The 24,105-nt window shown below is 36.9% G+C and overlaps 1 protein-coding gene across 1 annotated transcript in view; it reads right to left on the bottom strand.

The window, feature by feature from the left end:
* tweek (transmembrane protein KIAA1109 homolog tweek) overlaps nucleotides 1-24,105 on the bottom strand; it is an 843,591-nt gene that overhangs the window by 69,326 nt on the left and 750,160 nt on the right. The window contains 1 exon segment of the mRNA XM_068226772.1: nucleotides 7,658-7,890. Within this exon segment, the coding sequence (XP_068082873.1) occupies nucleotides 7,658-7,890 (233 nt within the window).

Below are 24,105 nucleotides of genomic sequence, written 5' to 3'. Positions count from 1 at the left end.
AATATTTGCCTTGAATGAATCCTGAATACAAGATGCACGCACACACTTTCACCTTACCTTTTCCTGCCTGCTGGCTCTTTAGAAGTGTGTGCGCGTGCGTTTTGTATTGAAAAGGTGGACCGTTGAAAGAATCCAGGCGCATGTTACATCGGCTCTAAAAGACATTCCGGAAAAGGCCTTCCAGGATGCCTTCCAGGCATGGAGAGTGAAGGAGAATTTCCTGTTGTATATGTTTATCAGGAACTCAAGGGAGACTTCATTAGTTAGTCGGAACATAGAAAAATGATGAACTCTTCTCAGAAGAACTCTTAAGGTTTCACTTTACTTTGTCCTGCCTGCTGGCTCCTCAGAAATGTGTGCGCGTGTGTTTTACATTCAGGAATCATTCAAGAAGAACACTTTCGCACTGCAAGATGTGTGGTTAAGGTTATTTTTAATTTGTATAACTTTTGTTTTCTCAACGATTCATTTGTTTCCTATATTCGTCCCTGTTTTTATCTCCTTGTAAGATGTGTATTGTTTAATGTAACGCCTTGTGTAACATAAATGCCTACATGCTTGCCTGTTTCCCATTTTGGCTGATGATGACGCAAACACAGCGTCGAAACTAGTTCCAAGTACAAATACATGTTATAAATAAAATATAACTTTTTGTATTGAAAAGGTGGACCGTTTTAAGTTTTTCCTATCATCCTGTCAGGTATGACGGCCAAAATGGCTCCGATGATATACAGATTTGTTCAAAGAAAAATATAAGAATTGGGACTGTTAATGTAGTTTTCTTAGAAAAGTATGCAAGAATTCAAGAAATCACATGGATAATGACAGAGAGAAACATACCTATAATGGGACTAAGTGAAATAAGAAAAAAAAGGGAGTGGTAGCAAGGTGCTGGAGAGGGGATATAAAATGTGGTCAGGAAGACACAAAAGAAGAAATGGTTTTGCAATAATAGTGGCTAAAGGACTGGTCAACAAAGTACTCAAAGTGGATTATGTTTTCGACAGAATAATTAACGTTCAGTTAATGATGGAAGGAAATATCCTTGATATAATCCAGGTTCATGCTCCTCAAATAGGTTGTGAAATAGATGAAAAGGGAGAGTTTATCACTAAACTGGAGGATGCTGTAACATCTAACAAGACTGTGATTGTAGGAGAATTCAATGCTTAGAGTTGGAAATGATAGAGGAGGATATGAAACAGTTATAGGAAGCCAAGGGGAAGATCACAGAAATGATGAAGGGGAGATGTTATTAGACATGTGTCTGAGAAATAAATGGATCACTGGTAATGGATGGTATATGAAAAGAGATAGTCACAAGTTTACCTGATACAGTTGGAACTTGCAACAGTAGTTGATTATATAATAATAATAATGGAATAATTCAGAAGATGCTTGACAGACGTGAAAAGTGATACCAAGCATTAATCTTGATGGTGACCACAGACTATTATTGGGGACATTGATGAAATTCAGTAGGGGTAAATATCGGGGGGGGGGGGGGGGGGACAGGTAAAAATCAAATGCTGGAAACTAAAAGATAGATAAATCCAAGAGATACATAGGGAACAGATTAAAACTAAACATCCTAAAGATGAGAGGAAGGATGTTGAGGAAGAATGGAAAAGGTTCAAACAGGCTTTAGTCAAAGCAACAGCAGAAACCTGTGGAAGGACATCAACAAAACTCAAGCACAAAGAAACTCCACAGTGGAATGAGAGAATTGCGTGGAAATGACTAAGCAGAGCAGCTAGGAAAATGACAGCATTGGCTAAAAAGATCTCCTGGGAAAAATTTACAAAACAGATAGAAGAGAATTATAAGAATGGCAAGAAAATATTATACCACATATTAGGTAACAGAAGGAAGCAAAAAGAAAATACATCAAAAGTCATCAACAAAGATGGAAAATCTGTGTGGGAAGAAAAAGAAGTTTTGAAAGTATGGAAAGAATACTTCCAAAATCTATATGAAGGACAAAATGAAACAAATGAACCCAAGGAAATAGATGAAGATTTAAAAAAATATCACCATTACAGTGGAAAGGACAAATAAACAATCAGATGAAATAGGAAAAGAGGTTTTACAAATGTTGGATGTAGAGAAAGCTGTATTAGAAATGAAAAATGGCAAAGTTCCTGGAATAGATGACATCACAGTGGAAATGATTAAAGCTGCAGGACCTATTGGAATGCAGTGATTGTATAGAATTAAGAAGATAGTATAGACTGACGGAGAGATCCCTGATGATTGGACAAGGGCAATTATTGTACCTATTTTTTTTTAAAACGTAATAAGGCACTTTGTGAGAACTACAGAGGAACAGCATTACTGTGTAAGCGCATGAAGATTTATGAAAAGATAATCTTACCAAAAAATCAAGAACACGATAGATTCTCAAATAAGAGAAGAACAACAAGGATTTAGACCTGGAAGATCAACTATTGATGCCATATTTTCAGCTAGACAAGTAGTAGAAAAGAAATGGGAATTTGAGGAAGGCATCGTAGTTCCATTCATAGATACACAAAAAGCTTATGAGACGGTTAGAAGAGAAGAGATATGGCAAGGACTGAATAAAATGGAATTGTCAGGAGAAATACATGTTTCTAATTCTGAATTGCATAACAAATGTCTGAACTGTGTTATAATACATACATACATACATACATACATACATACATACATACATACATACATACATACATCATCATTATAGACTGTTCTGCCTTTCAGCGTTCAGTCTGCAAGCCTCTGTGAATTTACTAAATGTTGCCACGATACTCTATTTGCAACTAGTGCTGTGGCCTCATTTAGTTCTATACCTCTTATCTTTACATCACTAGAAACTGAGTCTAACGATTATCGTCTTAGTCTACCTCTACTTCTCTTACCCTCCATAAGAGTCCATTATTCTCCTAAGTAACCTATCCTCCTCCATTCACCTCACATGACCCCACCACCGAAGCCTGTTTATGCGTACAGCTTCATCCATTGAGACAAGAAAGATTACCAAGAAGAGGTCTGGAATGGACAGAATCTGGAAGAAGACCTATTGGAAGGCCACGAACAAGATGGAGGGATCAGGTGGAGGATGACATAAATCAGAGAGGACTACAGTGGCAGACAGTGATGAACAATACAATGTGGGAAAAAAAGAGAAGATTGGAAGAGGCTCTGTGAACGACCTGCATAAGCAGAAACGTATCAGGAAAAAGAATGTGATTTTACGGTAAATATACTTCCTTACTAATTCAGTAAATGGTCCCACACATACAAGTTGATAAAAGAAATAAGACCATTATTAAAGTGGATTAAATCACAGAGGTCAGGAATGATTGTGCACTGCCTCTCAAGTTACTCAAGCACATATCACCACTCCAGGATAATCAAGAATGAAGGAAAATTTTAGTGGATGGATTAGTCAGGAGTCTTATAAAGGAGTTTGTCAGTAACTGCTCATTCATAGCTGAAAGAGAAGACTCTTTCCTCATAGATCTGTTGATATACTTCATGATGACAATGTACAGTAAAACCCCATTAAAATGTTTCTGCAGGGTACAACAATCAAGAATGTATTAAGCGAGAAAATGTACTACTGAATATACAAATAAGAACTATCCAAGAAGGATATGAACACACTAGATATGATTTTTACCGACATGAGGGAATTTTAGGTTGTGTATATCCATGGATACAGTGAAAACTATATGTACCATTTCTAAAGATGAGAGGAAAGTATTTAAAGGTGTGGAAAAAAAAGTGAAAACAAATATGAAAACCTTTCCTGCTGGGAATTATAAACTAATAAGTGCACTGCAAGGTGTGAAAAAAACACCAGACAACACAATGAAAACATGTGCACAGAGGCCAATAAAAATATCAAAGTATTATTGCAGGTCACACTCTTTCTAAAACAAATGTTGGTAGAAGCCTGTTATTTCGAGCAGTGGGTTATTGAACATTATTTTCTGGTCGCGCTCTTATAAACAGACAATGAATTGGAGGTTACACTCGATCCTGTGCAACTGCAAGGAATGACTTTGGCTGCCATTTTGAAACTGACCAAAACTTCGATCAACTCGAATGATCGAGTCGAAACTCAAAGGTGCGAGTTTAAACATTCGTGACCTCTGTGCGCTTAAAGATGTGAATGCCACTACACTTGCTGACAAATTTTAATTGTCTTCATCAGTAAGAAATATCACGACTTCTTACGTATCCATAACTAGGCTATCGCAAGACAAATATGCACCACGCTAGTCAATTTCACACGATTATATTCCTAATCCAGATATAGGCTACCGTATCATGTGACAAATATTCGCTACACTTCAATGTACCACTAAACACAAAATACATTTCTAACTTCTCAATGGAATGTGAAATACAAGCTCAAAGAGGCTCACTGTGTTATTCAGCAAGCTCGCTGCAAACCGGAAAGCAAAACTGAATATTCTTGAAGCTAATGGCTTGCTACCGGGCGAGCTGGCCATGCGCGTAGAGGCGCGCGGCTGTGAGCTTGCATCCGGGAGATAGTAGGTTTGAATCCCACTATCGGCAGCCCTGAAAATGGTTTTCCGTGGTTTCCCATTTTCACACCAGGCAAATGCTGGGGCTGTACCTTAATTAAGGCCACGGCCACTTCCTTCCAACTCCTAGGCCTTTCCTATCCCATCGTCGCCATAAGACCTATCTGTGTCGGCGCGACGTGAAGCCCCTAGAAAAAAAAAAAAAAAAAAAAAAGGCTTGCTCCCCAAAGGTGCAACTTATCTTGTGAAGTTCAGAAATTTAAGCCCTTTTTCCGTAACCACGAAACTGTGGCAAAATCTCTTTCCAGAGTCTGAAATCACATTTCTTTCACAAGGTGTGACAAATAACATTTTCAGGGCCACGAAAAATATGATCGTACAAACTGGTAATAATGAAAAATCGTGATATGATAGGTGAGGTATTTTTATATAGATTTAATATGATGAGAACTGGGACTTCGAAATTACGACGTGCTAAGCGGGAAAACATGTTAATGAGGAACGCATTAACGAGGTTCACTGTACTTGGGATTGGTAGTTATTTGCACTTAGAATATCTGCAATGGAGGAAGCTGGATGAGAGGAGATGATTGGCAGTGGTGAAGAAGAACTAACAGAATCTTGAAATATGAGAATGTAAATAGGTTATCATGATGTAGTCTGCATGGTAATTGCTGGCACGAAAGAACTTTGCTAGAGTCTGGTAACTAGGTTTTGTACTAGTAAGGGGTAAAAGTTGTCAAAAGGAAGAGACTTCAGTTCAGAAAAAGTTCTGATGGAAATGATTGGCATGCTGGTTCTGGAGAAATACCACGTGAGATGATGGAGTTGAAGAAATTCAGGTGGTGCAGGAAAGTGTACAGATTTATTGGATTGAGGAACATGTAACTTTGAAGTCTTTCATTCTGTTGAACACTAATTAGAACACCTGTAACACTATTAACATACCTGCAAAAAGCACACTATTAACACATTAATGAAGGGCTACGTTAATTAACATAGTTTCGTATTGGTGCGCGGGCGACCGGCTACGTAAATTAACATTTTCTCACATTGCTTCATTCTTGTGTGATTTTATCCTCTCCACTGTTTATTAATTGAAATATTTCGTGTTCTTTACAAACTTAAGTCTTTGTTGATCAGAATTTAGATAGATATATTCTTTCCTTGACAATGCTTTCGGCACAGGAAGTGTGGTTTCATAACGCTCAGTACAGCGTGGCCGGGTGTATTGTCAAGTGTCAGCATGGCGCGCCGTAGCAAAGACAGCTTGAACGATGATGAAATATTTGGAGAATTGCATGCTGATAGTTTATCCGAAATCCCTAGTGATTGCAAAAGTGTATGTATTAGTGATTGTGAAGGTGTGTATCCGTCAACATCAAAATAAACACGCTGAAGCGAAAGTATGACATTCAGTTCAGACAAGTCTGTTGACGGCAACAATAATACGAGTGAAGATGCCAGTGATTGTAGTGACAGTGAGGTTGATGGAAGGACAAATAAGGATGAAAACAGAGTCCTAGAACCATTTACAGGTTTTACAGGCCTCACTTATACGGCGAGTAATTCCAGGTAGTAAATAGTTTCCTAGGCGATGACTTGTTTCAGCTTCTTGTGAAACAATCAAATCTCTATTATGAAGAATGTCTGGAGATCTGAAGCTTCATACAATTGAAGCAATCATTGGACACGGAAGGAAAAAAGTACCCTCAGAAGCCCTGCAGAGTATGCGCTGCACACAAGAATCGCAAGGACACAAGGTACATCTGCTCAGCTAGTCAAGTTCCTTTGCACAAGGGCAGCTGCTTCACGCAATACCACACTAAATGTAAGTACAAGAATCACTCGTAAGTGCTCTCACCAAGTTTCAATAATTTATTTTATGTCATTTAAAAGTTACATTTATTTATATTTCATCCTACTTCTCATGCTAGGTGTGCTTCTGTTGCCGGTCCACAGGAAAGAATGGAGTAGCACGCGCCTGGGCAACAATATGTTAAACAAAGAATGATATGCTTTGTTCTTGAAAGAACATCCTCAGATTCTATCAAATCACACTTCAATATTTTTTAATTTATGTAAATCGATTAGAAATGTACGAGCATTTATGTTTAAATTCAGTTTATAATACTTGAAAGTTAGAACTTCTCTTAATGAAGTGCTCTAGTAGTATGTCCTCTCTTCTTTATTGGATTAGCAAGGACAGAGGACGTATTACTGGAGCACTTAAGTTCTAAATTTCAACTATTAAAAGGTATAAACAGAATTTAAACATAAATGTTTCTACATTTCTGAACAATTTAGATTCGACAGAATCTGATGATGTTCTTTCAAGAATGAAACACATTATTCTTTGTTTAATAGTGTTTTTTCTTATCTTGACAGTTATGCTATAGCGTTATAGGCATAACAAATGGTGTTTAAGAGACTGAAAACCTTTAAAGTTTCATTACATGTGTTGACACTGAAAAGTATCCCCTGTAGGTGGGGGCAGTAGAATAAAACCCACGGTATCTCCTGCCTGTTGTACGAGGTGACTAAAAGGAGCCCCAAGGGCTCTGGACTTTGGAGCGTGGGTTGGTGACTATGGGGCCCTTAGCTGGGTCCTGGCATTGCTTCCACTTACTTGTGCCAGGCTCCTCACTTTCATCTATCCTATCCAACCTCCCTTGGTCAACTCTTGCTCCTTTCCGACCCCGACGGTATTAGGTTTCTGAGGCCTAGAGAGTCTTTCAGTTTCACGCCCTTTGTGACCCTTGTCTTTCTTTGACTGATACCTTCATTTTTTGAAGTGTCGGATCCCTTCCATTTTTTCTCTCCGATTAGTGTTATACAGAAGATGGTTGCCCAGTTGTACTTCCTCTTAAAACAATAATCACCCCCACCACCACTGAAAAGTGCTTCTTAACAAAAAGAGAGAGACGGAGAAACAATCAAGGAATCTTCGAACCTCTGTTACGTCAGCCAAACTCTCTCTCTCTCTCTCTCTCTCTCTCTCTCTCTCTCTCACACACACACACACCATTAGCAGTGAAAATTGACATACAGTAGTATTGTACATTTTAATGTAAACCTCAGATATTGATTCAGGTCATTCTTCAGATGTACATGACACATACCTTCCGGAGGATGGCGTTTTGCATGAGGCTGGCGGGTACGACGGAAGCTACTGGGACGGCCATGGGTACGTGGTTGTAAGCTGGAGAACACCCGTTTGCTACTTTTGAATTGCTGTGAGAAGAATTCATCTAGTTTGTAGAACATCTTCAGTAAATCTGCTGTGGTAGACTTGGAAATCATAAGCTGCAGTTGATCCCAGCCCAAATCTCCATGTATGAATATCATGGCTGGCCTAAATGTATGAAGCAAAAAACATTAATTATAATCAATCATGCAAGGTTCAAAGATTCTAATACTTATAAAGATCAAAAGGTATGATGAACAATAACAAAACAAAATGTTTAATATTAACCAACTTTCATTGTCATACATTGATTGTATAAGTATTTTGACAATGAAATTTTCATCTTTCCACAAGTAGAAATGCATATATTCAATAAAAATCTTAAAACACTTGCAGTGCAGCACATTTTACACATACAGTGAAACCCTGATTCTCCATTTTTGAAGGGATAATTATGTGAGATGGACAGTACACAATGGTATGATGATAAAGAGTCAGGTTATGAGTTTCACAAATAGGAAAAGTCCTCTCAGTTTTAATTACTGTGTTGATGGGGTGAAAGTTCCTTATGGGAATGATTGTAAGTATCTAGGTGTTAATATAAGGAAAGATCTTCATTGGGGTAATCACATAAATGGGATTGTAAATAAAGGATACAGTTCTCTGCACATGGTTACAAGGGTGTTTAGGGATTGTAGAAAGGATGTAAAGGAGAGGGCATAAAAATATCTGGTAAGATCCCAACTAGAGTATGGTTCCAGTCTATGGGACCCTCACCAGGATTACTTGATTCGAGAACTGGAAACATTCCAAAGAAAAGCAGCTCGATTTGCTCTGGATGATTTCTGACAAAAGAGTAGCGTTACAAAAATGTTGCAAGGATTGGTCTAGGAAGACTTGGGAGAAAGGAGATGAACTGCTCGGCTAAGCGGTATGTTCTGAGCTGTCAGTGGAGAGATGGCGTGGAATGACATTAGTAAATGAATAAGTTTGAGTGATGTCTTTAAAAGTAGGAAAGATCACAATATGAAGGCGTGGAATGACATTAGTAAATGAATAAGTTTGAGTGATGTCTTTAAAAGTAGGAAAGATCACAATATGAAGATAAAGCTGGAATTCAAGAGGACAAATAGGGGAAAATATTTGTTTATAGGAAGGGGAGTTAGGTATTGGAATAACTTACCAAGAGAGAAGTTCAATAAATTTCCAATCCCTTTTCAATAATTTAAGAAAAGCCTAGGAAAACAACAGATAGGGAATTTGCCACCTGGGTTACTGCCCTAAATGCAGATCAGTAGTGATTGATTGATTTGATTGAAAACATACAGTATGGGAAAACAGAAAATCCGGGAATGAATTAAAACCAACAATAAATTATTTGGCTAAACATCACAACGAGATATGTATAATTATAATCATACAAACACTCCTAATCCAAATCAAACTATAGCCCTAATGGGCCTTGACCTATCATGCAACCACTACTCAGCCCGAAGGCCTGCAGATTGCGAGGTGACGCATGGTCAGTGTGATGAATCCTCTCAAGTGTTATTTCTGTCTCTCTAGATAGGGGTCGTCATCTTACCGTTAGATAGCTCCTCAATTACATGAAATAACATAGGCTGAGTGGACCTAGAACCAGCCCTCATATCCAGGTAAAAATGCCTGACATGGCCAGGAATCAAACCCAGGCCCTCTGGGTCAGAGGCAGGTAAGCTAGACAATGGGGCTGACTTAAAACACTCCTGTGTACATAAATTATAAGAGTTAAAAATCTAAATCTTGATACTCTACATTCAGTTTTACTCATGAAACTTTGACAGTTTTCTGTGAAAACTTCTTTCAATCAGCAACTGTAATCAACCAAGCTCATCGAAAAATATCTAATAAATACACCAAGCTAAACAACAACAATAACAAGTGTGTTTTTAATAATAATGTTATTGGCTTTTATATCCCACTAATTACTTTTACAGTTTTTTGAGACGCCAAGGTACCGGAATTTAGTTCTGCGGGAGTTCTTTTACGTGCCAGTAAATCTACTGACACGAGGCTGATGTATTTGAGCACCTTCAAATACCACCGGACTGAGTCAGGATCAAACGTGCCAAGCTGGGGTCAGAAGGCCAGGACATTAACCGTCTGAGCCACTCAGCCCGGTGAAGTAATTTTAATTCACTAAGAAGGTCGTGGTTGGTTCAGCAGAAAAAGTATGTGGACAACAGAGTCAAATAACAAAACCTAAAGAAACTGCCCGGTGGAATGATGATATTAAAAAGTCTATCAATGACAGAAACTGTGCAGGAAGATCCTTGTATCAAGCAAGAACATGGGGAGATCAACATGAAATAGAGGAGAAGCTGTCACTTTACAGAAAGAAAAAATTACAGGTCAAACAGTTGGTTGTAGCTGAAAAGCAGAAATGCAAGGAAGATCTCACTACCAAAAAAATGCAGGAAAAAAAAAAAAACTGTTATACAGTACCGTTAAGAATAGAAGAACTCAAAATGAATCTATTCAATCTGTAGAACTTCCCAATGGTGAGGTGACTAGGGATAAAACCAAAATATTACACGAGTTCCAAAGGCACTTTGAAACTTTGCTGAACTGTTATGAAAATATCACTCCATTAGATGACGAACCTTATGATTCTGGCAGCACAAATACCACTAGTCTGACATGGCTGGAAGTAGAGACAGCAATATCTAAGCTGAAAAACAACACATCAACTGGATCAGTTGAATTAAGTGTTGAGATGATCAAAGCACTAGGAGAGTTTGGACAACAGTGAATGTACAGGGTACTAAATAGAATCCGGAAAGAGACTGTAATACCCAAAAACTGGTAGCAAGGAGTCATCATCCCATTGTTGAAGAAAGGTGATAGAAAGAGAAGTACCAACTACAGATGTATAACTGATGTTGCATGGCCTCAAAATCTACGAATCCATTCTTGAGAGCAGGATTAGAAAATATATTGAACCTACACTTGAGGAGAAACAACATGGATTTAGACCTCATAGATCTACTATAGACCTCATTTTTGCCACCAGAATGCTCTATGAGAAGTATTGGGAGAAATGTAAAACACTTATAACCGTTTTTCTGGACATCGAGAAAGTATATGACTATGTACCACGCAGGCATATATGGGAATGTTTGAGACATAAGAAAGTGCCTGATATATATATATCGTATGGCTTTACAAGTACACAAAAAAATATAATATCAAATGGAAATGTCCAAATTTCACAACCAGTCCAGAGCACTTGGAGTCACTTGGTGTAGAAGCCTCAGATCACCGTTAAATGCTCGAAGTGGGCACTCCTTAACAATGTGTTCCATTGTCTGTTCCTCCGCTCTACAGTCGCAGTCAGCAGATGAACGGAAACCCCATTTCTTCAACATGTAGCCACATCTCCCTTGACCCGTCCTAATTCAAGTACAACGATTATATGATGAAACCAAGTGTTGTGTCCAGGAAGAAAGGTCAGGTTGGTTCAAAACGAAGAGTGGAGTCCAGCAAGGAAGTTATCTTTCACCACTTCTCTTCATAATCATAATGGATGAAGTTTTAAAAGCGGTTAAAAGAAAGGATCCAACAACTAATGCCCTAGTTTTTGCTGATGATGTAATGGTATGGGGTGAGACAGAAGCGGAAGTACAAACTAGACTAGATCTCTGGCATGAAGCTTTTACAACCTTAGGTCTCAAAATCAGCAAAACGAAGACAGTTGGCTTGGTGATGAGTAGAAACTCTCCAATTGTTCATCTAAGAATTGGAGATGAGGAGATGGATTTTATAGACAACTTCCAGTATTTAGGTAGTGTTCTGTCATCAGACAATACCATACATCAAGAGATTAGCAACAGGATACAGAAAGCTTCCAAATTCTATCATGATGTACGTCAAATACTGTGGATGAAACATATCCGTTAGTTTCCACGATCAGGTTGTACAAAATATATCTAGTACCTATTAGTACCTATATTGACGTATGGCCTGGAAGCAGCGACACTTACTGGACCAACAAAGAGTCGTCTTCAGGCAACAGAAATGAAGTTCCTCTGTTCTTGTCTACAAAAAAACAAAAATGGATAAAATAAGGAATGTGGATATCTGGCAACAGCTTAGATTGGAAGGAAACTTGCTGGAGAGTCTAGAAGTGAAGAGACTGCAAGTGGTATGTTCCGAGCTGTCAGCGGAGAGATGGCGTGGAATGACATTAGTAGACGAATAGGTTTGAATGGCGTTTATAAAAGTAGGAAAGATCACAATATGAAGATAAAGTTGGAATTCAAGAGGACAAACTGGGGCAAATATTCATTTATAGGAAGGGGAGTTAGGGATTGGAATAACTTACCAAGGGAGATGTTCAGTAAATTTCCAATTTCTTTGAAATCATTTCGGGAAAGGCTAGGAAAGCAACAGATAGGGAATCTGCCACCTGGGCGACTGCCCTAAATGCAGATCAGTATTGATTGATTGATTGATATTGTATGGTCACATGAAAAGAATGGACCCTCACAGGACTCCTCGAACATACTTTGACTACAATGTTCCTGGGAAGAGACCAAGAGGAAGACCTCATGATGTTAGGAAGAAAACAGATATTGAAGGACCTTGAAATTAGAGATGTGAACTGGCGTTGCATATATGAGCAGCATCTGTGGATGGATAGGACAAACTTGAGGAGACTTGTACACAACTGCACCCGGCTTGCTGGAGCGAAGAAATGATTACGATGATGATGAATAAAATAGAGCACATCTGATAGTAAAGCACCCAACATAATGGCAACATACCTTCTTTTTATCTTCCAGTGTACTGTTTGTAGTAAGTTTCCAGAAGTCTTCTACCATATAAATTAGGCCTGCATTGAATTTTAAAGGTTATGTTAAACTTGAGAATATGCCTTTGAATGTCAGTATTGATTCTCAAAGGTTCTCAAATGCGTTATATTCAATTCTGCCCATCACTATACTTGGGCCCATTAGAGTTGGAGTCTGGCATTAAAGCACCGAAAGAAATAACTACAACTTGCGCTGTGTTGCCACAGTTAATAGTAATTGCGGCATGTCATCCTTTAATATGGCAAAGTGTTTTAAAAAACATGTTGCCCAAATGCATTTCAATAAACTTTGACCCATTTCTATGTTCGAGCTAAAAAAAATTAGTATTCAAGACAGAACATGTAACTGCCGATATAAATAATCATATAAAATCGTATAAAATAACCAATATCAAAACTAATAACAGCATCAAAAATGAACAATACATAAATAATTGTAGTCAGTTGTAGGAAAGTTATGTTAGAGAATACTAGCCACATTGATATTTGTATTATTTAACAATGATTATTAATGGTACACTTCAAGAATAAAATTAAGAAAGTTGTACAACTAGCCACTGATTAACTAAAAAAGATAAACTAATAACAATCATAATATTTGGAAAACGTACACATAAAGTAATAACAACAAAGCTAACAGATTATCACTTCGAATGTTATCACAAATACGACTGTGAGCAAGCCAAGCCACATGGTGATAGCATGCATTTTTAAAATGTGGCATCACTGGGATTGTCACCGTGGTGAGAGACCATTTTCAAGCAGTGTTGGTCAATTTTTACTCGTTGCAAGCACTAAATGTCAGACTCCAACCCTCATGGGCCTAGTATAATCACAAGCAAATTGGAAAGAAAAAAGGGAAAAATCATCAAGACTCCAGAAATTTTAGTTTATTCATGACCTTGGACTAAGCTGGAAAACACGTTGAGACACTTACTGTACAAGCCAATACCAGTGGGAAATGATACAAACTTTTTAAATACTATGTTGCGCACATAAAACGGCTGTGTTTTTATAGGACATTTTAACATAAAAATGTAAGTGTAAAAATCCCAGTCTTATATCAGGACCAAAAAGATAATAGGCCTTGAGATACTCATCATGTACAGTGCCTGATGGTAACAGAAGACCAAGTGCATCATTGAAATAGCAGAAACTGTGATAGGTTCAACTTAGGCAACAAGTCAACATCAAAATTGGTAAAAGTTTTGAGAACACACATGTTGTAAAGACTTTGTTCCACTTGGGAAGTGAGCCATGACTAATCTCACAAGTAAGGTATCTGATCATATTAAAATATTAGACTCATGTTAGGAAGGAACAAGTTTGATTCCCGCCCAGTGAGTATAGTGCCCTGAGAGAAGTGACGAAAACTTGTTCAGCAATACAATCGAAAAAGTCAAAAATACACATCTAATGCCAGGCATAATGTAGATGTTTTACCAGTACGAACATTTGATTAAACTCAATCCATCTTCAAGTAGAGCTGTCTGAATACCCTCGGTCTCCTAATTGTTGCAGCCACTCTGCTGTATAATTTACGAGGTTTTCCCAGATAATACCAGCCGAATGCAATGCTAAGACGGCCCCTTATGCAAATTTACCGCCAATCGCTTTCCCAGTACAGTACCTGCTCTAACTACTACAATGACAGGATGTTAGTGCCAAGATCCAATGTTGTAGCTATCCTTTCATAAGATGCAGTTTCTTGAAAAAAATGCTTGATCGAGGATTTAGTGTTGAAGGAACTGAAATTTCTGGAAATTTTAAGGAACGGATAATGGAGGATTTTTAAAACATGATCGAGGTTCCACACCCAAGTTTGATAATTATTTGGCAAGTTTGTTTCTGCAGTAGATCTAATATCCAGACAAAACTGTGTTTTCCTAAAGTGAATATACAACCTGTTATGATAAGGTAATGGTAACTACCAGGTTAAGAAGAGCATGTTGCAAAGAGACCAGGACTGGAAAATGTTGAAAGATACACAGTAAAATGGTGAGGAAGTGGTCAAGTAAAGAATATGAACTTTTCTCCGTTATTTTTACTCACTCTAAATGAGCTACTGTAACCTCAAAACATTAATTGGAGAAAATAAAATTTTATCATCTTTATGTCTGGACGAATCACAACAAATGAAGACCAATTATTCCAAAGGGACTAAATGCCAATGACAAGGTTTTGAGGTTATTTCAAAAAAACTTTATTTCATGAGCACAAAATAAGCATCACCTTATCATAACAGGTTTAGATTGCTTAGTAGTAACAGAGACCAAGCCCACATTTGTTTATTTTACACTACCAGTTTTAAAAATGAAATGCTCACTATAAATCAGGAGGTTATTCAAGACTTTCTAAATTTTGTTAATTTACTTTTACTCCCAGTTTTGTTTATGTCACGTCAGGTGCTGCAAGTTAACCATGATTATATACAAAATATTACTATTTTCAAATATTTATGCGGAACTCTGGCACTTTAACCATTGCTTAAATTGCATGCCTTTCTATTTCCTAAGATATTTAATGTAATAATACAAGAAACAATACCAACATTGTTTTAACACATATTGGGAAACAATGCATCAGTTTACAATACTAGGGAACTGTTAGAAACAGTTTCTAAATGGCCATAGTTAATCCTTGTTAATAAAATCTGGTTACTTTGTTATTGATATTATCAGTAATTTCATTTAAGTTGTAATTAGGGTTTTCTTACTGATATATATCTATGTAAATGGCTACAAAAATATTCATTAAAGTACATTTATTTAATGTGCATAGAATTGTGATCTCTTGATCTATTGTTCTAAAATTAAAAATAATTCCATAAAAGTAATGATCACGAAATAGTAGATGTGTTGCTGAGTAACATCGACACAGACATAGCAAGTGGACTGAGATTGTTGAATCACTGGACTTCGGTACATCAAGGGTAGGAAAGCTTGGTCTTTGCTCAGAAAACTAGGTGGCGGCTCACCTCGAGACTGCACATATAATGCTGTTACCCCCAACCAAGTTGCAGAAAACACTGTGACCATTTGCAGAACTCCTCAAGCCTGAGCACATACTATTGCAGCTAAGAAGAAATTAAAGGCCCTCAAAACAGCTTGCAAAGCTGAAACTAAATACCGTATTTACTCGTGTATTAGACCCCCCCCCCTGGCTTTTCGAGACAAAGAAAATGAAAAAAATAAAACTTGCATATAAGACCCCCCAACGTAATTAGTCGGAGAAGAACAACGATTCCGTTTCGAAGCGGGTAAAAGTCTTATTTTAGCTCTGATGACATAACACTAATTTGTGAATAGTTTCATCCGTACGACCTACGCAATGAAAACACGTCGAATCCATGCGGTACATCTGTGTTTCGTAGTTAAGAAATGCCTGCCTCCATAGCGTAGGTGTACTGCAGCTCTGATGACGTCGGACAAATAGGTCCGTGCAAGCATGCATCAGTCATGCTATATGTCTGTTTTGTAGTTAATAATGTCCGCCAGCGTAATGGTTAGCACAATTAGTTGGTGTTCTCAGGAGTCTGACTTTGATTCCCGGAACTGTACTACCAGAGATTTACGAATGGCAGGAAGGTTGATATGCGGTAAAAGCGGTACATGAAACTCCCCACCACTGGGGGTGTGTCTAAAGAGAGCTGTACCACCTCGGGATGAGGAAATGAGTTTACTTTGGTTGAGAAATATTCACGGTTGTTGCTGTTTATACAGCAGGCGAAATCATTAACAAAGTGGTCGTTTAATATCTCATGACTCGGGACAATATAGGTGTATATATTTGGAGAGAAGTAAGTTTAAAACTTGATAAAAGCCATCCAACTAAAACGATTGTTTTACTCGCCAACATACCTAACAAATCATCATCATAATAATAATAATAATAATAATAATAATAATAATAATAATAATAATAATAATAATAATAATAATAATAATTTTATGTCCCCGTGTACTTTAAACGATTTTCGGAGACTTCAAAGAAAACATACTAGGGTATGCGTAGAGAAAAAAAGAGACAATGAACGTACGGAATTAAACATTATGATAATAAAACACATTACCGCCACACCTGTAGATATCCATAAATGTATATTTTCCTGTTATTTATTTTTATTCTTTCCCTCGAGGAACTTTTGGCACTATCAGGGCGATAATATACCTAACCTAAACAATGTGGTCTGTCTTATCTCATGGACAGCTGTTTACGTAAATCCTGATGTGATAAATGTAGAGAACAAGCATGAAATGTACTTAAAAATAGGGTCTGTGTTTCAACAGCCGCAGTTATCAAAAGAATGTTTCCAGTTGCCACACAAGAAGTGCAAACAGGATAACAAGTAGTTCACCAAACAATTATGCAGCAGAAAGGTAAATACACCAACGAGCCATTATGGAACGTTCAAGAACATTTTAAATCCAATATCACATCAAAAAGTGTTTCATCAACAAGTTTGTTCACGAACAATTTTACTCCATTGATAATATAAATTAATACCAATACATTTTATAAATGTTACTCCAGCAACGAGAAGAAGTCTATCGACCATAATGACAATTATCAACTGCAGAAAATATTCAATACCGTTATGAAGTTTTAATGACAATTATACAAGTTAAGCAACGGGAATCAACACAACTAGCCAGATTTCAAAGTTTTTTATTTTATTCTTATTTTAAACAATTTTAAAAGACGTTCACCGGATGAGTTTCGGCGATAAAATGTTTGGACTGAAGAAGATTTTAGACAAAAAGTGTTAACTTAAGACATAATTTTATTGTTGTGTGACTTTTAAAATGTTATAAGATTGTCAATTAGTTTTATAGAAGTAATCTTGAACCAAAAGAATTGTTTTATGATCTTACACAATCTTAAATTAATGATAGTTTGGCTGATGATGTTCACGAAAAGGAGCGAAACATGTACCATGTAAAAATCATAATAAATATGTAAGTTTGTAATATATTTTTATTGTATTGAAAAGGTGGCAATTGACAAAACTAAAGGAATTGTATCACAAGTAGATCTTCAATACGGACAAAGAAAATGAAGTTTATAACCTGCAATGTTGTGTTATGCCGGATTTCTGTATTAGATTTTCTTCCTGTATGATTTCAGGCGTGTTAGTGTCATCTGGCATATTATCGAATCCTTGTTTGCATGAATTTGAGATCTAGCACATCTAATAATAATTATAATAATAATAACAATAATAATAAATTTTCATCTCGGGTTAAATAAATTAATAAGGGTGATGAGTTTAAATGTTACTTGATTTTGTGTGTATGATGTTAATGTGTGCTCAATTAGGATGAATATGAGCCTGGAATATGGCAGAATCTCGACGGTTCATTTATTGTAATTTATTGACTTGTATTGACTTTGCTGTGTATTGCTGAATTGTGAATCCATTTATTGAGTCTTATTTGGAGAATATGTGTTGTTGGACATAAATACTTCATGTGGAGCACGTGTTAATTGACTGACTTGGAGTTGTGTAATAATAATGTCTATTCTACGTGCGTTTTCGTTGACGACAATTTCTTCAGATATCAACTGCCGATGTTCTCATGGTCAACATTGTAAATCTCATCATATTTAACTAAGTGATCATCCAGACTTCATCACATTTCTGTGGGATGTAAATGTTTCTTTAGCCGATACTGTCATCGAGAAATTTCAGATATTTAGGATTAAAAATCAAAATTTAATATTCAAAGGCTAGAATTCATTGTAAATAGCGTAAATAATTCTCGTGTGCCTTAGTGTAAATGCTGTGTGTGTGATTGATAATTATTTCAGTGAATTGTGATATTTTCTTTGAATATGATTTTTGACCCTGCCACGTGTTCGTTACGTGAGTCCTGATTATCAACATCGTTGTTTGTGGTGATACAACTTTTGAAGATTTAAACCTTTAGTGAATTTTATTTTGAATTTAAGTAGAGAAAGGTTCAGAGTACCATATAATAATGAATAAGAAAGGATTATTATTCAGTGGACAAGTTTCACCAATTATTTTTGTAAAGCCTATGACGTTTAGAATTTCTTAGAAATGTCAGATGCTAAAGATTGACATCACATTTGTCTGATGAAATATTAGGGAAAGTTTTGAAGTAATAATTATTGTACAAACACGAGTTGGTAAAATTAAGTCCAATGGAGACATTTTTGAGTAATATTTCAATAAGATTTTGGTTTCACTATTTTTCAATTAATTGAAGCAACGTTTAATCCTGTACATTAAAGAAGGAAAGTTTTACTTTGAGATAGCAAATGTAAAATAAATAAGTCTGTTATTTTCGACGTCCAAGATAAATTTGAATTGGACAGTTTCAATTTCTTTTAAATTATAAATAATAATGACATTATTGAAAGGAAGTCTTCCTAACGAAATGTAAATTTTATTTTTGTTGTTGTTTTGTTAAGCCAGAAATAAGGCTAATATAAGTCTGTGTATTTACAGAAACAATGTCATCCAGAATATTAGAGAAATTAATCAGAACTGGCAGAGAAGAAAAAAAAAAAAATATTACCATCAAGATTTATTAATTTAATTTTGTTATTGTTGAATGTGGTAGTTTATAATAAACGTCAGAAACCTGTTGTTTTATATTTTGTATTATTGTCGCTAGTCCTTGTCTCTTTCCCTGCCTTCAAAATAAGCAAAGCCAGACAACGAACGGTCCACCCTTGGGACTCTCGTTCTCCGGCTGAGCCAAGCCCGTTACGAAGGGGGCAATATATATATATATATATAAATCGTAAGCATGCTTTTTCTAAGTTGTCACATTATGGATGTAATATACAATTGAATTATATGGACATTCCTCAAGACTTAAAATGGACATTGGAACACTTGGTTTATGCTTAATATCTATATAAAATAACTTGTCCTGACTGACTGATTGATTCATCATTGCTGAGCCAAAACTACTGGACACAAAGAAATAAAATTTTGGGGATACATTCATATTAAGACGTAGATGCTCGCTAAGAGAGGATTTTTGGATATTCCATCGCTAAGGGGTTGAAAAGGGGGGTGAAATTCTAAAATGAGCGTATCTATATCTCAAAACTTTTAAATTTTATAGTTGTAAAAATTGGTATTTAGAATCTCCTTTAAAAATAAAGAAACACGTATTTTTTTTGTATTCAGAAAATCCCAATACAAAGGGTGGAAAAGGGTGAAAAAGGGGTTAAATGCCTTCAATGAGGATACTAAAGATACCACGGACCTGAAAATTGGTATTTGGGATTTCCTTTGAAAATAAAGAAACATGTATTTCTTTTGTTTTTGGAAAATCTAAATAATGTGGGTTAAACAGGAATGACAAATTGGGGTGAATTTTTAGAAAGACTACATCTATAGTATATCTCAGAAACGTAAAATCTTACAGACGTAAAAATTGGTATTTGGAATCTCTTTTGAAGTAAAGAGACATAGTTGATTTTTTATGGAAACTCCACTTAAGGGTAACTAAAAATGGGGTGAAATTTTAAAATGAGCATTTCTACAGTACATCTCAAAAACTTAACATGTTACCGAAGTGAAAAATAGTATTTTTTATCTCTATTGAAAATAAACATGTATTTTTTGTTTTCTGAAAAACCACTTGGGTTGAGGGGTAAAAGTGACTGAAAATGGGGTTGAATTCTTTTAATTAGGATACTGATATCTCAAAAGCTGAAGATGTTACAGACGTGAAATTAGGTTTTTGGAATTTCCTTTAAAAATAAAGGAATACGTATTTTTTTGTTTTCGGAAATCCATCTTAAGGAAGGAGGGAAATTGAAAAATTAACTGAATTATTTGTATGAGGATACTATTATCTCAAAAACGAAAGATTTTGCAGACATGAAAATTGGTATTTGGAATCTGCTTTAAAATTAAACAAACATTTATTCTCGGAAAATCCAATGAGGGGGGGGAGTGAAAAATTGAAAAATTAATTGAATTAATTGTATGAGGATACATCTAATAAAAATTAAGGTTGTTACAGACATAAAAATTTATATTTGGATCTCCTTTAAAAACAAAGAAGAAAGCGTTTTTGGGCAAAAGCGTCTTGGGGGCTGGGGGTGAAAAGGAGTTGAATTCCTTTTATGGGACACACATCTCAAAAACTGAAGATGTTAGAGTCGTGATAATTGGTATTTAGAAGATCCTTTACTATTAAAGAGACAAGTATTTTTAACGGGAAATTCACTTAAAGGGGGGGGGGAGGTGAAAGGAAGTAAAAAAAAAAGTGAAATCTTTTTATGGGATACTTATATCTCAGAATTGCCAAACGTGAACATTGGTATTTGGAATATCCTTCAAACATAAGGGATCTCCTTTGAAAATAAAGAAACATGTATTTCTTTTGTTTTTGGAAAATCTAAGTTTTTTGGGGGTGGGGGTGTAAATCAACTTAACAGGAGTGGGGTAAAAAAGGAGTTGAGACCAATTGATTTTACTGTTCATAATGTACTTATTCTGATCATAAACGGATCATTTTTAATCTTTTCTGGGTTCGTTTTCAAGAACCATGTTTTCCTTTGGATTACATAAAGTTAGATTACAGTAGATTCTCCTCACATATAAATAAACATTTAAACACATCTGAAATAAACGATATGAATGATATTGACCATGCAATTGTTCACCTCTATAATAAGTTCAATAATTCACGGAGGTGTATCATTCATGTCACCAGAAATTTCACGCACTTGCCTATGCGCGACGATGATGCTGGTCACATTGTCAGCAATGACAATGGCACAGGAAGTAATTTACCACCAAATAGCGGTCTTGCATCTTACTGTGGGTTCCAGACCATCAATAATAATAATAATAATAATAATAATAATAATAATAATAATAATAATAATAATAATAATAATAATAATAATAATAATAATAATAATAACAACAACAATAACAATAATAATAATAATAATAACAATAACAATAATAACAATAATGTTCTGGGCCGTTGTCAAAATGTGCGGACCACGCTGGAAACGGGTCCTGGCCGGGTAACGACTACGATTGCAGTCCGGCAGCGGGTTCAGTACCGCCAGGGCACCCAAGACGACACCATGCCGGATCTCCTCAAGGATTTGATCCATATTAAAATGCTTATAGGAAAAATGGCAAAGATTTAGGGACCCAACTGGCCGGGTGGAATACCTAGACCTAGCCCGGGAAGTACGAAATCAATTGCTGGAAAGAAAGAATGAAAATGGGAGGAACTTTGCCGTAATCTCTCAGAAAACGAGTCAGATCACAAATTTTGGCAGATTATATATAAAACGTTAAGCATTCAATTATAAATTTCATTATAATACCATAGCGAAGCTTGCTAGTTTTTATATATAACCAAAATCAATGTACAATCTCTGCAAGAATATTTTGTTAACTTATCATAGTTTATAATGCCTTTTCCTGGCAAGATGTTGTGTTTACACTGCACTACGTCTTCTGGTATGGGCTAGAACAAAGTTGTTACTTTCACTGACCTGTCTCAGTCTCATCCTTGGCTTTGACAATATGAAAATGACTGAGGTATGTGTGATGCTAGTAATACCATTCCTTATGCAGCCAGTCCCTGTTACGAATGGTGTGAAAATGTCACTCATAGAGTCGCATGCATTTCAGTGAGCTTGGCAGACTGATCTGTAATAGCAACTTCTGGCTCGATGAGGAAAGCAACGGGAAACTACCTCACTCCTTATTTCCCTAGTATGCCTCTTCAGTGATGCCTAGGCTATCTATGACAGCTGTTGGCAGAACTGTGGAGGATCAAACCAGCCTTTGGGCTGAATACCTAACATACAACAACATACATGATTGTGCATCTCTTATCGTATTCTAGGCCTACCTGCATAATATTTAGTTTCCATCTAACCTATAAGATTGTCTCAAGCTATTTGTAAATTTGTGCTTGTGTTGCTCATCCTCACACATCTTCATTCACTTACAAACACAACTACACATCATACCTCCGACTACTTTGCCATCTTGTCCGGTATTTTCAGAATTCTTTTTCTCTTTGCCCCTGTGTTGTGTACCCATCTCGATTATGGCGGAGGATCGATTAAAAGCTTTAGAGGAACAAAATAACAACTTACAGAACCAACTCCAACAACTTATTGCTTTGACGAAGCCTTTGCAAGAGCAGAACAAAGCATTACTAGCCTGGCTCCAGGAGCACGAGTCTACTGGTACCGATGCTACATCTAACAACGTTGGCCAAGTTGCCAAAATCTATGCAAAGCTACCACCGTTTTGGTATGACAGACCAACTGTTTGGTTCGCTCAAGTTGAGACTCAAGTCAGCCTCGCAAGCATTACGGCCGACCAGACTAAATTTGATAATGTAGACATGTCTATAACTACGGGCCGTGAAAGCATTAATGGCAACATTTGATAATGTAACTTCACAGCTTGACACCAAGGTCAAAGCCGAGGTAGAAGACATTGTCATTAAACCCCTTGCCACAGGACATTACGAAAAACTAAAATATGAACTAGTCCGTCGTCTTTCCGTATCCGAAGAGCAACGAGTTCGCCAACTTCTTGGTGACGAACTCGGTGATAGGAAACCATCACAGTTTTTACGTCACTTAAAGTCATTAGCTGGTAGCTCACTTCATGACGAAAGTATATTAAAACAACTTTTCATACGTCGACTACCACAGCACTTGCAGGCTATATTAGCGGCCCAGTTAATGCCTCTAGCTGATTTAGCAGAGCTTGCAGACAAGTTCTTGGAACTTTCCACTACTGTCACACCACCGTATAGCCACTTGGCCGTACATGCTACAGCTGTGCCGAACACTTTAGCTGCCCAGATGGAAGAATTGACACGTAAAGTCGATGCCCTGCCCCGTAACCAGCCCCGAGGCAGGAGTCACAGTAAGAGGAGATCTAAAAGCCGTGACCGTTCCCTTACACCACAGGTGTTTCTAGCTTACTATAACTTACTCCCTGACTGCCGTAACAGATGCCTCCTCGAAGGCACCACCGGCCTACACGTTAAGGCATCTGTAGCCTCTATCGAACAGGCCAGCGTAAAGATCGCTGCAGTATCCAGTGACTCACCTTTTAGCATGTTGCTCGCTGACTTTCACTCCATTACTCACCCACCTGGGATCCAACGTGATATTAAACACAATACCGTACATCACATTAGGACAACTGAAAGCCCACCGGTCTCTTGTCAACCTCATCGTCTAGGACCTCAAAAATTGCAGATAGCAAAGAAGGAATTCGAGGACATGGTAAGGTGCGGTACAGCGAGACCTTCTAATAGTCCCTGGTCCTCACCCTTGCACCTTGCACCTAAGCGGGACATCTCATGGCATCCATGTGGCGATTACCAGGCATTGAACGCAGGGACAATACCTGACCGCTACTCAGTAAGACACATAGGAGATTTTTGCCATAACATTGCTGGGTCAACCATTTTCAGTACGTCTGACCTTATCAAGGCCTACGAACAAAACCCAATTCACCCCAATGACATTTGCAAAAC

Source organism: Anabrus simplex, chromosome 1 (genome assembly GCF_040414725.1).
Source record: "Anabrus simplex isolate iqAnaSimp1 chromosome 1, ASM4041472v1, whole genome shotgun sequence".
Taxonomy (NCBI): domain Eukaryota; kingdom Metazoa; phylum Arthropoda; class Insecta; order Orthoptera; family Tettigoniidae; genus Anabrus; species Anabrus simplex.
This window is presented reverse-complemented; position numbering and strand designations above follow the sequence as displayed.